The 17,508-nt window shown below is 34.8% G+C and overlaps 1 protein-coding gene across 1 annotated transcript; it reads left to right on the forward strand.

Moving 5' to 3' along the window:
- Positions 1-2,425: 2,425 nt before the first annotated feature.
- Positions 2,426-13,281, forward strand: shams (glucoside xylosyltransferase 1 shams). Its single transcript, XM_075291046.1, has 4 exons — positions 2,426-2,632; positions 3,263-3,557; positions 6,840-7,182; positions 12,882-13,281. The coding sequence occupies exons 1-4, from the start codon at positions 2,496-2,498 to the stop codon at positions 13,196-13,198; spliced, it is 1,092 nt and encodes a 363-aa protein (XP_075147161.1). The 5' UTR covers positions 2,426-2,495; the 3' UTR covers positions 13,199-13,281.
- The last annotated feature ends 4,227 nt before the right edge of the window (positions 13,282-17,508 follow it).

Consider the following 17,508-nt stretch of genomic DNA (forward strand, 5'->3'; position numbering starts at 1 on the left):
CATTGCGCAGGATTTATGGTACCAACTTATTTTTGCCTCTTCCGGTTAAAATTAAATTGGGTCATGCTCTATTGATGTCCCTAGTATTATATGGACTAGAAGTTGTTTCTGGAACTATCTTGCAACATTTTTCTAAGTTGAAGCACATTGTCAATGTGATTGTACGCTTTGTATATAATATAAGGCGTAGAAATTCCATTTCTGCATATGTAGTACGATTCCTTGGATGTTCGTTTAGGAGATTTGTTGATTATCGCAATCTCCTATTTTTTATTTTTTATTTTTATTTTTTTTTTTTGTTTTATTATTTTTGATTCATTTTATTTTGAATTAATTAAAAAATAATAACAATTCAGATTTTTTAAAATTATTTTACAATAAATAAAATATAACGTAAGTAAAAATTCGGATAATATTAGTTGAGTTCATCTTGTCTTGAGTTTGAGTGTTGTGTTAATTTTCTCGTTTAACTCAGAGGGAGTTGTACCTGCTTTTGTAATGACGCACACTGAATGGAAGTGGCATTCGTCAGTGAAGTCCAAAAGGCTTAAGTGTATTTCCCAATATCTTCGTCCTCAAACAGCCATTTAACACTTTTATTCGAAGTTTCCATTTATTCCTTCACTGATAATGATGGGTTCTAGTGGAAATAAGGAAAGTTTAATTATTAAATTGCGTTTGAATTATGCATTTCTATGCTACTTACCGCTAACCGTGACAAAAAATTACAAAAGTTCTCTGAAAATAAAAGCTAAATTGAAACAAATATAAAAAGCCAAATCCAAATTGACAGTTATAGAAGTCAATACATATTTTTTGTTTGTTTATTTGAATTGTTTCCATAACTTTACTTCACTTAAATATGCATCAGCTTAGAGTGAGCGAAAAGGTAACTCATTGCTGATCGAGAAAAAGTGAGTTTGGGAAAAATTCAACTGACTCAAGATTGCATAAATAATGAGTTAGCTTAAAGTCGCCTCAAGTTAGTTAGTAAAAAGTTAGTTTGATTTTGAGTGAGTTCGAGACATTCCTATAGGGTATTTTAATAGTCACTACTACTCTTGCGGCTGGGGAGCCAATTAAATTAGTTTCTTCTTAGTTTAAGGTATTAACCTGTTTACATTATATTGATGGCTCAGTATTTTTGTTGTGATGTAATTTATTTTTATAGGCCTCTATTGGCTTTGTATTACAGAATTTTTGAATAAATAAATAAATAAAAAATAATAATAAAAAAAAATGGAAAGATCACATCGAGGAATCAAAATGGACCTATACTGGTCTAAGTGGACATCAATTTCAACACAAAAATTGATGTCATCCTCTACAGCCTAACATAACCTAAGAAAGACATCGTATCCGAAAGTCCACTTATGAAATAATATTGGGCTCAATGCGACAGCCTACTTCTGGCCAATGGAATCCTGCAACGTATTTCCATCTTTTACATCCAGGTTTTGAACGATTTTATAAAAATATAATTGTTTATACGTATATTTTAAACCATCGAATTTAAAGTTTTACCATATACAAAAATGTTAAAGAAACCCCCAAGCTTACCTTTACCATACAAATTCCTTCGTTAAATTGTCAATAAATTATTTTGCATATGGGTATAATTGGGAAAACAGAACATAGCACTTACATTAAACACAACCCTGCCAGCATTTCAATGTTGCATTTCATCCTCATCGCTACCACAGACTCGTAAGTGACACTGCAACAATCGTGAAAAAATTGCGATTTTAGGGGCTAAACTCGAACTTAATACCCACCTTTATTACGGAAATACAACTCCTTGCTATACTTGGTTTTATCAATCGATCAGATCAGATTTTTATCAATCGATCAGATTACATTTTTAAATAATAATCCGATCCACTTTTGCATTATTTATGCGAAAAAATATACCTACCCATTTTTTCGTGCGAAAAATCCAGGGTTATATAAATATGTGTTTAAAAATACTCAAAACAAAGATTTCGCATTTATTCCGCGCTAACGTTTTTTATATGGAGTATAACAGTTTTTCGTGCGAAAACGTGATCTTAGTACTGGGCTTAATGCGCTTTACATAATATCAGTTATTCCGGACGGGATGTCGGTGTTTGTAAAGAATCTTACAATGTGTCGGATCGATACGACTTGTCGGCGATGACTAAATAATCGGTAATTGTGTTATCGATCCCATAAATATGCAGCAGTATCGATTATGCCTTCGGACTTAACTTATAATGTGCACAATATATGGGATATGTTCGACACGAGCACTGTCGGTCGGAACAACTGATAGTCTGTAAAGCGCATAATGTGAATGGTATATGAAGGTGCCTTAATAACAATATTTTCTTTGCTTGTGCCTATTGGGTACACCTTTTAATTTCTAGCTGTCAAAGGCAATTTTTCTTAAGGTACGATGGCAACATTGCTAAATGGGTGAATGTTTAGTTTAGGATCAATAATAGCCACATTAATTTATTTGTTAATGTTTCCCAATGAAAGTTAGGAGGACCGTTATAATATTAATTACTTTTATTGCTACAATAATTATATATTTGATTGGTCACGACTATGTTATACGTGGTAGAAATGTGCTTTCGCCAGCAACTACTAACGCTAATGGAGTTAGTCAGTAAGTAATACTGCCATAAATGTTTTTGTTTTGGTTATGTTTTTTGTGATAAACTACGGCTTTTCAATAAATAAAATTTGTCTCAAAAAGATTCGTGCATTTTGATAGAAATGTAGAGATAATTTTACGAAACCATATTAATTGCATTGGTAATAACTCTTTAACATAAATCGATTACAATGGTATGTTTTGGGATCATTTAGTCTTAAGTACAAGTGGTCCGATTTGTCCGTAGGTGGGATTATTTTCATGAGTGTATTTTTCCAAAATTCGTATCACGTACACACCTCTACTTTGGACCCAGTCCATAGGAGAAAGTCTCAAACTCCAACCGAAGGCCGGGGACCACTTAAATGTACTATTTTTTTTTATCGAAAACGCAAAAAAAGCAATTTGATTCATTTCATGAAAAATTGCTGTCGGAATTAACAAAAATATAAAGGAAAACTCGATTTTCAGATGTTGATATCTCGAAAACTAGGCATTTCCGACCATTTTTTTACTTGATCTTTTCGCTTTAAAACCACTTCTCCTACACTCAAAAAAAAATGTTGTTTGTTTTTAACAACTTTTGCCAGAGTAGATATGTTCCAATTGTTGAACTAACCAAACTCTATTTTATTTTTATAGGATGAGACGATTTACATTTAATATAGCTGTGGTTGCTTGTGGACAACGTCTCCAAGAGACTCTGACAATGATAAAGTCCGCTATTCTCTTTAACTATCACAAAGATAAGTTACATTTTCTAATATTTGCTGAAGATCATTTAAGAGATAGTTTCAAGGAAAAATTGAACGATTGGACCTCACTGATACCAGGAGTTTTTGATTTTGATATATTTCCGCTGCAATTCCCCCTACATGGTGAAGCTGAATGGAAGGCACTCTTCAAACCTTGTGCGGCACAACGCTTATTTCTTCCGGTAATTGTAGACTACCTTTTTAACTATGGAATTTTTTTAATTTTCAGTTATTAAATGCATGCCGGTTTGTCGGTTTGGGTACACGAAAAGTAAAACATTTTCAATTCCTATTCTTAATACCTATTTTATTCGAAAGAGTACGTAAGGGAAAATTAATCCGTATATGCATTTTCGTTTCAGAGCCATATATATATGTGTAAAAACAAATACTGTGTTTGGCCATATAACATATTGAAAGTCCCAATCATATTTTGCAATATTCTTTTGTCACTGAAAGATTTATCTTTGTCACATGAGTTTGAATTTCCACATTTTGCATTTATCTCGCCCCATATTTGCATGGTATATATTGAGAAACCCAAGAACACCTTGTAATATTCTTTTTTACCTTAGGATTGAGGACTTCTCATGGTGGGCTTTCATGCTTTCGTGACATATGTGTCATTACCACGATTCAGAAGATGTGTGTGCAAGCGGATCTTATACCAACCGAAAGATATCTTTTCAATGTACTTTTAGTTAAAGTGTGGCTTTTCCAAATTCACATGTAGCCTGCTTTGAAACGAATATTAATTCACATTTCGTGTTTAAGATGAAATTTTATATAAATCTTTTATTTAAAAAATGTGAACATTGAATACGGAGAAAAAATATTAATTTTCTGTCTAGGCATATTAAACATTCAATAATACAAAAACTTTATTATTATATATTCTATATATATTTATTAATAGATTTTTCAAGTTTTTTTTTACAAAATTATTCAATATACATAATTTGTAATCTATAGTTGGTGTAGCAGATAAATGCTGTGACCAATTTCTTTGAATGTTAATTGTTACATGCATTTTTATAATTCGCATATTTAATATAAATGTAAATATGGCTAGATATTTAACGAAATTTATTTACGGCCAGCCTTCTATATTTAATAGATGATTATAAATACCAATATAGTCTTATGTAATTCGTGCCGTTTAATATTTGCCATACATCAAATTCATTTAATATGTTTTTTCCAAAGTACATTATTCTTAAATCTCGATACATAGGGCAGACACCAATAAAGTGTAATGTGTTCCGGTTCATCTAGATTGCATACCGTATACTGTTATTCCTAAAACTCTTATAAATAAAGCGATAGCATGAGTGGAAAGATTTGTTGTTAGTCCTTTGTGATACCGCATTGGTGAAGTTCTCACTTATCACTGAGTGTTACCCGATTCCATGTTAAGCTCAATGTCAAGGGACCTCCTTTTTATAATCGAGTCCGAACGGCGTTCCACATTGCAGTGAAATCACATAGAGAAGCTTTGAAACCCTCAGAAATGTCACCAGCATTACTGAGGTGGGATAATTCACCGCTGAAAAACTTTTTGGTGTTCGGTCGTAGCAGAAATCGAACCTACGACCTTGTGTATGCAAGGCGGGCATGCTAATCATTGCACCACGGTGGCTCATCGACTGGCCTTGAGATATTAGTTTACTATTCCACTATTTCCAATTTCCATGTAATGTTATCAAACGTAAAACGCATTTTCTTCTTCTTCTTCTTCTTGTACTTTTCACTTTTAATAACTTGCTGCCTAACTATTTTGTCATCCTTTCAATACCTACAAATATAAAAAATCATAAACCAATATTTTCACAAAAGGTCACTGAATATTACCTGATAATTGAAGATTCCAAAATGAAGACGAATGAAAGGGTTTTTATTCTGTTGGTGTTTTCTTTCTTTATACACCATCACGAACATTGATAGATATATTTTCGAAAAACAAATATTTTATATATTTTATTTGTTATTTATTATATTATTTTACTATATTATTTGTTAACAGTCTCTCCGTACCAGTCTACCATAACAACACGATTACAACTAAAAAACAACCCATGCCAAGAGTTATTCGTATGTATGCTTTCCATAATAAAGGAAGTCAGAATTATCATTTTATAAGAAATTTTACTAAATTTGAGAAAACTTGGTTTTAGTTCGGTTTTTATTTATACGAATGTTTTGTTATCAGTGAATAAAATTTTCTTGTTCAGTAGTAAATTATTATACCCAGCGAAGAAAGTAGTATTAGTAAAATTCCATGCCTTATTCTAGTTAATGAACTATTCCTAACTGCTTTCAGTTTAGGAGTTTTTTTTACCGAAACTTAATGGAAATAAAATGGCTAAACTAAATTTATGAACATTTTTTCCTTTAGTTTCCAAAGCACTTTTTTCTGAGTGTACAACAAAATACACGCATACACGCTTTTTATTTGGCGTGAAGCTTCCTATTGTTGAAATCATACGTACTCAGGAGGACCGTTATTTGTGTTGTTTACAGCAACTTAAAAGATTAATCTACCAAAAATGGAATTAAATCGTAATCTATTATTTTTTACAACTTTAGACGTGGTTTAACTCAAAAACAGTGTGTCGATTAACTTTATTCCATTTTTGGCTCCAGCAAGGACCAGTGTTTATCGATGGTATGGTGAAATCAATCGAGTTCCCTCCAGGACGTTGTTCCACAAACAGTAACAATGAATCGCATCGTTAAGAAGGGATAACAATAAAAATAACAACCAAGCTATTTAGTATTCATCTTAAACTACATTAGCAACGTTAAAAATCAGGGTAGCCAAGAGCAACGCAGGTTAAACAACAGATCTCAATGATTACATTTTGGGAGCCACCGTGGTGCAATGGTTAGCATACCCACCGTACATACATAAGGTCGTGGGTTCGATTCCTGCTACGACCGAACACCAACCAGTTTTTCAGCGGTGGATTATCCCAGTAATGCTGGTGACATTTCTGAGGGTTTTAAAGCTTCTCTAAGTAGTTTCACTGCAATGTGGAACGCTTGGCTATAAAAAGGAGGTCCCTTGTCATTGAGCTTAACATGGAATCGGGCAGCACTCAGTGATAAGAGAGAAGTTCACCACTGTGGTATCACAATGGACTGACTAGTCTAAGTAAGCCTGATACATCGGGCTGCCACCTAACCTAACCATTAACCCGAAAATAAACAATAGTCAACTGAATGGGTTTTTCAAGATGAGCCAAATTCAACAAAAGTTACTCGCGCATTAAACTGTTCTAAGGAAATGAATGCTTTTTCGATATTTACAATTTTTAGAACTTATCCAAGTTCTCACTCAACACAATCACAATGGGCTGAATATTCTAAGTGAGCCTGAATCTTAATCGGGCTGCCACTTTAACCTTTATCCTAAGTTCTCACTCAACACAATATTACCCACTTTTTGTCTTATTTTATTACAGGCCCTGCTACAATCGTTCGATTCTCTTTTGTACGTGGATACCGACATAGTTTTCCTTTCCCCTGTATCTGACATTTGGAAATTTTTCGCAAGGTTTAATGAAACCCAACTTGCCGCACTTACTCAGGAACACGAAGATCCCAACATTGGTTGGTATAACAGATTTGCCCGGCATCCGTACTATGGGCCACTTGGAGTTAATTCTGGAGTAATGTTAATGAATTTAACTCGTATGCGGCAATTCAAATGGGAGGAACATATCTTACCTATTTATAAAGAATACAAGTTAAGAATTACATGGGGAGATCAGGATATCATAAATATTCTATTCTACTATCATCCAGGTAATTCGAATTTGATCCAAATATTTATAAACCTTTTTTTGAGACGCTTCCGTTTTAAAACGCATTGAATTATATATAGTAATTTTATTGAATATGTGTCATTTGGAGTAGAATGAAAGAGCAGAATTGTGTTAATCTTAGAAAATTTTATCTCAAGCGGTTTTCACAAAAATAAATAAATATTTTTCGACAAATTCACGAAAATTTACTAGACAAAATGATTTTTTCACTTGTTAAGGAAAATTTCGAAGTTTGAAGGAAAAAATTGGAGTTAAAAATTGCAAAAATGTTTGTAGTGCCATACGAAGTTCATGATGTGCCCCATCATTAATAAAATTTATAAATTTTAAAAAATTCTGAACTATTTTGTGGGAGACACGAATTTAGTAAATCTTTATGCTTCTCTTGTGTATAATTCTCCCCTTTTTTAGTTCATTTAACTAACTTGTTTAGTATACATTCTGTCGAAGCAAGAACTCAAAAATTATTGAAGTCAAGAAAAGATAATAATTCGATGAACTAAACGAAAATTAAATTGGCTTTAGTGCCATGTAGGATGTAGAGTAATTTTTGTGGCTGCAAGTGAATGAATCTTTACGTGACATGTCGAAAAAGAAGGGATTAGTGGGTCGATATGGGCGAAATATAAAGACTGTACCAACTGAGCATATATTCCAGGAAAGTGTAAGGAGACAAAAGATGTTTTCGTACTTAACGCTGGAAGACCATTTCATTTTCCAGATGCGAAGAATTTATCAGCTTATAAAAAGAATTTCAACCACAAACATCCAACGCAACCGACGACTGTCGGTGGTTGTTAGTATGAGTGTTGTTCTCTCGAAAACACCGTAGTAAAACAATCACACAAATTGGTTACCTCATAGCAGCAGTGCTGCCGCTAGTGAAAAATTGATTGAAGTAGATTTTGGAAAAAAGTGGAGTAGATTGAATAAAATTGAAGTAGCATACATTTTTGAAAACAAAACAATAGAATTCATTTTATTATACCCTCCACCATAGGATGGGGGTATATTAACTTTGTCATTCCGTTTGTAACACATCGAAATATTGCTGTAAGACCCCATAAAGTATATTCTGGGTCGTGGTGAAATTCTGGGTCGATCTGAGCATGTCCGTCCGTCTGTTGAAATCACGCTAACTTCCGAACGAAAGAAGCTATCGACTTGAAACTTGGCACAAGTATTTGTTACTGATGTAGGTCGGATGGTATTGAAAATGGGCCATATCGGTCCACTTTTACGTATAGCCCCCGTATAAACGGAACCCCAAATTTGGCTTGCGGGGACTCTAAGAGAAGCAAATTTCATCCGATCCAGCTGAAATTTGGTACATAGTTTCAGCATATGATCTCTAACAACCATGCAAAACTTGGTCCACATCGGTCCATAATTATATATAGCTCCCATATAAACTGATCCCCCGATTTGGCTTGCGGAGCCTCTAAGAGAACCAAATTTCATCCGATCCGGCTGAAATTTGGTACATGGTGTAAGTATATGGTCTCTAAAAACTATGCTGCCGCTACTACTTCAATCGAAGTATTTTGCTTCATTTTCACAAAATTTACTTCGTCACTCCTTCTTCCAAAAATCTGCTTCACTTTTTGTTCTGCTTCAAATTTTAAAATTTTCCCCCATATTACCTAATTGTTTTTCCTATTCCTTTAATTACGATGAACATAGCGGTTTTAATCATTGAATTATTAACCGATGTGGACCAATTTTTGCATAGTTGTTAGAGACCATATACTTACACCATGTACCATATTTCATTCAGCCGGATCGGATGAAATTTGGTTTCACTTTTTGTCAGTTTTTCTTTTATTGATGTGGATGAAAAATACTCATCATTGAAACATTTAGGTATATACAGCTGTAGATTACTGACGGACCAGGAAAATGTTAACTTATCCACTCTGCTAATGTTTCTGGAACAATCTAGTTGGTTCAACGGTAAAAACTAGAAGTGTCAATATGTAATAGGTATTTTTAGTTAATGTGGTATCACAATAGACCGAATAGTCTAAGCGAGCCCGAAATAAAGAGGGCTGTCACTTAAACCTATCCATGGGCCGATTTACAAAAAGTTCTTAGACTAATGTGATGTGAATGTGATGAAATATGTGTATAGTCGTCTATACGATCAAATCTGAGATCGGGTAATATGCGAACTATATTTAATTTGGAAGCAAATTTGTTTGTTATGAATATAAATTGAGCCCCAGTAGACCCAAGAAATGAAATATGGCGATATACAAAATTATGAACCGATGTGGACCAATTTTTTGGTAGTTAGATCTCTTTCTCGGTGTCGAAAACAAATGCTTCATTAGACTGATTTTGGTTTTAAATTCAGCTGTTTTATTATTTCAGCCGACTATAAGACATTGTGGAAATCCGCAAGTATAAATTGATCGGTTGTTTCTGAATCCGTCGCTACCATTTGATATGTATCTCTACAGGACTAAAGTCTAGAATCTTTTTCAAAGCTATAGTTGATGAAGTGAAGACCACAGTACTGGTTTTACAAAGCCAACATATACGGGGCTACCGTGGTGCAATGGTTAGCATGCCCGCCTGCATATAAGGTTCGTGAGTTCGAACAGAACAACAAAAAGTTTTTCAGCGGTGGATTATCCCCTCTCAGTAACTCTGGTCATATTTTGAATCTTCTCAAAGTAGTTTCACCGCAATGTGGAATGAATTCAGCTATAAAAAGGAGGTCTCTTGTGATAGAAGTGAACATAGATCGGATAGAACTCAATGATAAGAAAGAAGTTCACCACTGTGGTATCGCAATGGAATAGTCTAAGTGAGCCTGAAATGTCGGGCAGCCACTACACCTAACATGTCCGTTGGACTCGTTCCAAATTTTTTTTGATGCACTGGCTGTCTATCGGTTTCCACCAGACTATCGAAGCGTATGTTAGGAATGTCCTAATTATGTTACACTCTCATACATTCACTGTGTCAAGTTTGGATTCAGGAATCTCCTTTTGAAGTAGTTTCGGCAACAATCCATCGTACCATTAGAAAAAAAGCTTTTTATAGACCCTTTGACCATTTGTCCCGTTAAACAACCCATGCTCCGTTAATCGCTATATCAGGTTTTACGCTTAAAACGAACTCAATAACCAAATAAATTACGACCACGTTAACCAGTTTTGTAAACGATACTTCACTTTAGATCAATAGAGATAGGTATGAATGCCAAGGTCATGGTGGCGACGAGACTTAAAATGTTCCGAAAAAGAATGGAAACTCAAGAGATGTCCAACCACCAAAGAATCATTATGATGACTGGGGCAGTACTGGCTGATACCGCAACAATTCCTAATCGTATGCCTTAGATGACCTAATGGATGATGGTGTAGGTTAGATAAGGTTAAAGTGGCAGCCCGATTCAGACTCACTTAGACTATTCAGTCCATTGTGATACCCTGTATTGCCTTACTGCCTCTAAAGAGTCAAATTGGCTCTTTTTGAGCAGCAGGCCCTTTTCTGGCTCTTTTTAATTTTGGCTCTTTTTAATTTTTTTGTCCCTTTCTGGCTCTTTTTGGCTCATTTTTAGTTTTTTTCTTCTAATTTTTCTGACTAAATGTAAGGCTAAATCAAACAAGCAACAAAGGAAAGGTTGGATCGAAAATTGGTGGAGCAACCATGATAAAGAATAAAATCCATATAGTCCATAGTGGCGTTGGCTGATTAAATGAATGAATAAATAAATCTGTTCCATATTGTCATAACTCTCGCAATAACCCTGGGTTCATCTTTGATTAGTTTAGAGGCGGTAGAAACCTCCTCTCGCATACGGTGTCCGTCCATGGCTGCATTTTTGATATCTTCCTCGACTTCGCAAGAAGATCTGCTCATATCTGATTCAGACAGAGGCTTATCCATTTTGGAATCCTATGGCTGATCGCTTATGTATACCTTCACGGCCCTGGGACTTTGCTAGATGTGGCAAAGACCGAATGTTCAATATAAACACCGCATTTCGTCTTGGTCCATCCACTTCATCCAAACGGCCAACCTACCAATCAGCGGTTGGTAGATCTGGATTGCATTGTTTCAGTCTATTTAAAATAGATTTAGGATCAGGAGGGTTTGAATGAATCCATGCATGGGCTCCAGGTCAACCGGTATGTCTTTCTTCTCGACTAACTCTAGAGCAGCTCCTTCCCAAACTTCACCAATTAATACCAAAACAGCCTTAAAACATTCTGGTCCTCAAATGCGATTAGTTTACATCGTTCTTGATACCAACCAGTCTCTTGGTGTCGAGGATCTTGGTGTCTCTTCCAGCACCTTTGGATATCTTTCGTGAGGGATTAACTCCTTTGATGTCGCTACCTTAGAAACGGTTCGACTTGCCAAATTGTCCCCACCTGCCAACCCGCACAAAAAAAATCTGATTCAATCACGAAATTAATTGATCCAATTAATTTTTTAATTGAAATGTCTTCAATCACGAAAATGATAGTATCAATCACAGTTTTAATTGGGCATAGAAAAGATTCTTGATTAAAAAATTATTTGATTTCGTTAGCTAAATTTAAATTAATTTTTTAATTAAATCAATCAAATATTTAATTGATGTTGATTGCAAAACTCAATTAGTTTTTTTTAATTAAAAAGGTAACTAATTTCAATTACTTTCTGAATTGGCTTTGAGTTTTTGTTTGGATTAACAATTGATTTTTTGAAATACATTTTTAATTAACAATAAAAAAATTTTATCACTTTTGTTAACAGACTAAGTCTTCCGAATTTGATTAAAAAGTTAATTGTATCAATTAATGTTTTAATTAAAAATTTTTAAAATTTCAATCACTGACTTAATGTTTCTATATTGATTAAAAAGTTAATTGTATCAATTAATTTATTAATTGACAAAATCTTCAACTTCTATTAACTTTTTAATTGGAAATAGTTTGGTGATATTTTTTCTGTGCGTCTACAGGTCAACTAATTGGGCCTAACTCTTGTTCATTACTCAAATTTATAACTTCATTCGAAACTCGTCCACTGGGTCCTGAAGTTAAAAACCCAGTGGATGACTTTGAATTTCGCTGCATGGTGGCTAAGAGTACCACTACACTTTAAATTCGTGATGGGTGATAGAGCGAGTCATTGCCCTGCTGTTAAGAGTTATAGAACCCAACATATCCGGGAGGAGATGATTCGAGACCTGCTACAGCTTTGAAATAGAGACTGGACATAATGGAAATATGACGTTGAGTGCATAACCAACCGAATCATGCCTCAGCCATCATGAAACTAGGATCCTTTTTTCCACATACCCTAACAATCTTTAGCAAAGCGTATATTACAATGATATTGACTTTCGCCTTATATAGCCCATGACTGTCTTCACTTTCATTTAAAAATACAGAAAATCATCTCTACAAAATGGTATTGAAGATTAATTAAAATTTTAACAAGCCGTAATATGATAAAAGATGTTTTTAAACATTTAGACAAAAATATGACCATAAACTTGCACAAGTTCTTTCAATATCACTCATTAGATAGATTTAGTCCACTATTCACATGTGCTATAAATAACTCATTAATATTTCTTTGGAATTACTATTATACAAAATCGTGCGCAATTATGGGAGTAGTCTCTATATAGATTTAGCCTCTGTTATATAATTATTATGTTATCTACCATAGAAAAGCTTTTCATATTGCCATGCGAGTTCAATTACCGCCCTGACCACTGCATGTATATGAGTGTATGCGATTCCAATAATGGCATACAAATTCTTCACGGAAATCGAGGTTATTTCCATTCCAACAAACAGCCACTATTTCGTGCAATTTTTGAAGCCATTGAACGTTACCAAATCAGAAGTAATCCCTATAATGATTTTCTGATACCTCTACTTGACGCTTTGCAGGACCCATTAATCACAGATACCAATTGTGGGAAAGTATCAAAGGACGTAACATTTGTCGCTAGTAAGTTGTTTACAAAAGAATTTAGTTAGTAACGAACATAATCATTTTATAACGATAGAATTAAGAATAAAACAATTTTATAATGTACATAATAAAAATATTTATAAAACTATTTTAAGTGTTTGTTTATTATATTTTTCGCATTAAATTATCCCAGAATTGAGCGTATATATCTTATTATAATTTGAAGAATTTGTTAGATATAATAAATTTTTTAATATTCTGTGTCATTTACAGTCTCGAATTCGATTTTATCTGTGTATATGTTCTCATTTGAAATATTAAAAATTGATTTTTGCATAATTCTTCAAATTCATCTTTGATAAGAGTAACTTGTTGTGTTGTTCATCTTTGATAAGAGTATCTTGTATGCATTGGGGTTTATTAACTCTAGATAGGCAGTCGCCATGTATATTCACATAACCGAGGTCTATTTGGTTATATTCCCATTCGCCTTCTGATAGAGCTCGTGAAGTTTATGCAACAGAAGGTTCTTCTCCATTGGCTTAATGTGAGTCTTCCCCCGCTGCTCCTGTAAGGCACGCGCCGCACGCTACAATATCTGGAAAATTTGGGTCATTTTCACCAGAAATTATTACATTAAGTTTCATGAACGCAGGTTCACAGTTTGAAATTTCGTTCTGAATAAGTTGACGCATGGTGTGAATCTAAAATAGTATGTAATCATGCAGAGAAATCTCCGTATATCACATTTTCAGGTCATAGAATATTTGAAATTTCCGGTTGATTTAAATATTTTGTTATTCTTTACGGTGTGATCTAGGAATTTGGTTAGGTTATGGAGAATGACATGAATCCGTAACAAAGCAGATTTGTGTCCATTTAGATCATAGTTGGTTCATTGCTGTTCCTCAAACTCTTTTTCTCTTTCACATTGTGTCTGTACTGACTAGGTCCACCAACCAGAGGCCTTGATGAAAGCGAGACTACTTCTGCAGTCTCGCAAATGTTTTGAAAGAAATAAGAGAATCTTGTTTCTTCTGCAATATAATGTTGTACACTGGCAAAGAAAATGGAATGAATCCTCCGCAGCCTCTGGGTCCAGACACCGCCAAATGTCGTCGTATTTGCTATTGATCCTGTAAATATACAAAGAAAGCGGAGGAAGCGGTATCACCAGTCATTGGCAGATTCTGCCTATAGGGCATTCCATCGCGAGAGGAATGAAGAGAATTGGCGGGTTTTTTGTAGGGCCTGCAATCGTGCTAAGACTGTCAAGAGAAGGATGAAATGCAAATCCCATGCTTCTATGTTTCGAGAATGTTTAAGTCCGAAAGCGATGTGGAATGTAATCAGGGGGGATGGACTCATAAGTGATGATGATTTTCGTACTGGTCATGCTTCAGTGAATGATGTTAATGATTTGAATTCGGCTTTTGTGCGTAACCAGTTGGGTCCCACTGTAGAAGGAGAGCGAACGATCAATTTTGATGAAACTGGGTTTTCTTTTAATTGTATCTCATCCGATGATCTTTTTACGGCTTTCGGGCAAATTAAGTCTAATGCACCAGGCTGTGACGGGTATCCTTTGAAATTTTTTAAGATAATTTTTCCTCTCTTGTCGGGATACTTCCTTCATTTGGTAAATACTATTATTATGACCTCCTCCTTTCCTAGCAGCTGGAAAATCGGTAGAGTTGTACCGATCAAGAAAAAGTCTGACCCCACATCTTCGGATATGTATCGTCCAATATCATTGTTGCCTATATTGTCGAAGGTGGTCGAATATGTTTTAAAAAGACAAATGTCGGATTATTTGGAGCGTAACAACTTGCTCAGCGATGTTCAGTGTGGTTTTAGGAGTCACAGAAGTTCGGCTATGTTGCTAGTAGGTCTGACTGATTCCATCAGATGCAATTATGCAAACCAAAAGACTAGTGTTTTACTGTCTCTCGACCTTGTGAAGGCATTTGATCGGATAGACCACATCATTTTGATCCGAAAGCTTCATTCCATCTATAATTTCTCTTCGACTGCATGTAGGCTCATCAATTCATATTTGACGGATAGGCGCCAGTTTGTCCAAGTTAAAGATTTGGCTTCTGATGTCCTCCCTGTGCGAAGCGGTGTTCCACAGGGCTCGGTCCTGGGTCCTTTATTATTTATTACATTTATTAATGACTTTTTTGATCATGTTGGAGAATGCGGATGATATTCAGTTGCTTTTTAGCGGTGAGAGCCACTTTACCGACGTGCTGCAGGCGAAAATTGACCATGTGATGAACTTGGTATTGTCATGGATGACTTTGAATAGATTATCAGTGAACCCGACAAAGACTAAGACAATGCTGTTTTCCCCTAATAGTTCTGGGGATATTAATTTGATTTATGACTCCCAGACGATTAACTTTGTTCAGACCACTAAATGCTTAGGTGTCACTATAGATAATAGACTATCATTTGTTACGCATATTGACAACGTGGTTGCTCACACCCACCTTGCCCTTCGTCGTCTATATAACACGGATTTAGTACTACCTTTTCATATTAAGAGAATGTTGGTCCACGCTTTGATCATGCCTCACTTTCTGTACTGCATTGAGGTGTTTTGTGGTACTTCAAAGGAGAATATGAAACCTCTTGTGCTTGCATTTAACCGAGTAGTTCGTTATCTGTATTCTCTTAGACGATTCGATCATGTATCTGCATCTGCTAAGCATTTTCTGGGGTGTTCATTCTGGCGTTATATTGACATCCGTTCGATAATTCTTTTTTATAATGTGTACAAGCAGCAATCACCTTCTTTTTTAGTACATTTGTTCCATTTTACCCGTTCTCGCAGAACAAATCAGCCTATAATTTCGAATGCTAGGGGCTACATGAACAAATCATTTCAGACTCACATAGCCAAACTTTTCAACTGTCTCCCTGATACATTAAAAACATTTTGTTTGAATACGAAAACTTATCGAAACAAATTAATTCAATATTTTCGTGAGATATAATCGAGTAGTTACTCAACTATAATTTCTGGATGTTTGCATTGGGAACTTTCATAAATACTTGTTAGTTTTTTTTTCACATATTCTTTTTTGAATTCGGAATTAGTGAAACAGATTGTTTCAATACTTTTGTGAGCCAAATTTGAGTATTTACTTTAATTACTGATTGTTTACATTGGGAAATGTCTCAAATAATTTTTTTTTGTTTTGTTTTACATAATTTTTAGCAACGATTAAGAATATTTGTTATATTTTTTTTCTTTTCTTTTTTATTTTTCCTTTTATATAAGCAAGTATTCCTATTAACTTGCACATGAGAGTTACTTTTTATGTATCTTATTTATTTATACATTTCTAAGTTTAGTGTAAATGTTTACTTAATCTAATTATTGAACATTTTTTTACACCCTTACGTATTATTGTATATGAATATTGTATGAAAACCTAGAGAGTAGTCCATTGTAATTGCTTTGTTTTGGCCAAATAGGCTTAGAATTACATGCTCTGAATGAATAAATAAATAAAATAAAAAAAACGTCCGACATAACATTATTTGTGCCGCTTGCGCCTTCCTTAGCCAGCATATGTGCCTCTTCATTCATTCCCGTTATTCCATAATGTCCATCTACCCAGCACAGAGTTACATAATGCTATTCAGTGAGAACTGTGAGGACCAGAAGTCGTGCCTCGTTTCTGATCACACGAATTACCTGAATTCTTGTTGTTTTTTTTTGTTATTCACGTTGAATTGTTTTTTTTATTGAATTTTTAAATATATATAGTGAACTTGAATTTTTTTACAAGGCCCTCGTATGTTTTTCCTGAACTCTCGTACCGACCCACGTAGTTGTTTACAACATTCGAAATGTATCAAAACAACATACCGTTTGTTTGTAGCAACAATGTACCCAGTAAGCTGATCTATTACTGCCAATGCAAGTGAACAGCAAAACGACGTAGCAACAAACAACACAGCGACCCAATGTTGTTTATCAGTGCAAACGAAGATCAAAACAACATACCGTTGCAGGACACCAACAACGATGCAGGGAGTCGAAGTTGTTTACAACATTTGCATCAAAACACCCAACAACACGCAACAAGGGACAATGCAAGTAAACAAGTGAGAAGGCTGGTATAAAAGGATGGGGAAACTATGAAAGGGGGACAGTCAGTGGAGATAATTTTACAGCGAAACATCGGCAAGTGAGTCTGAGGAGTGAACAAGGAACATAGCCAAGTTTAAGCCTAGGTGAGTAGAGTGAATACTATAAGTGCCAGTGATAGTGACAATCGTGACAGTGACAACCGTGACTATCTTCCGTTGGTTATATCGACTCGCCGTGCACCCTACATGGATTCGCTCCGGTAGGCAA

The sequence above is a fragment of the Haematobia irritans genome, chromosome 1, assembly GCF_050003625.1.
Source record: "Haematobia irritans isolate KBUSLIRL chromosome 1, ASM5000362v1, whole genome shotgun sequence".
Classification (NCBI taxonomy): Eukaryota; Metazoa; Arthropoda; class Insecta; order Diptera; family Muscidae; genus Haematobia; species Haematobia irritans.

Excerpts from the sequence above, each read along its gene's own strand:
- shams (XM_075291046.1), top strand. The coding sequence starts at position 2,496 with ATGAAAGTTAGGAGGACCGTTATAATATTAATTACTTTTATTGCTACA. Across the intron at positions 2,633-3,262 it reads AACGCTAATGGAGTTAGTCA|GATGAGACGATTTACATTTA; the intron begins GTAAGTAATACT and ends TTATTTTTATAG. Across the intron at positions 7,183-12,881 it reads TCTATTCTACTATCATCCAG|AAAAGCTTTTCATATTGCCA; the intron begins GTAATTCGAATT and ends TATCTACCATAG.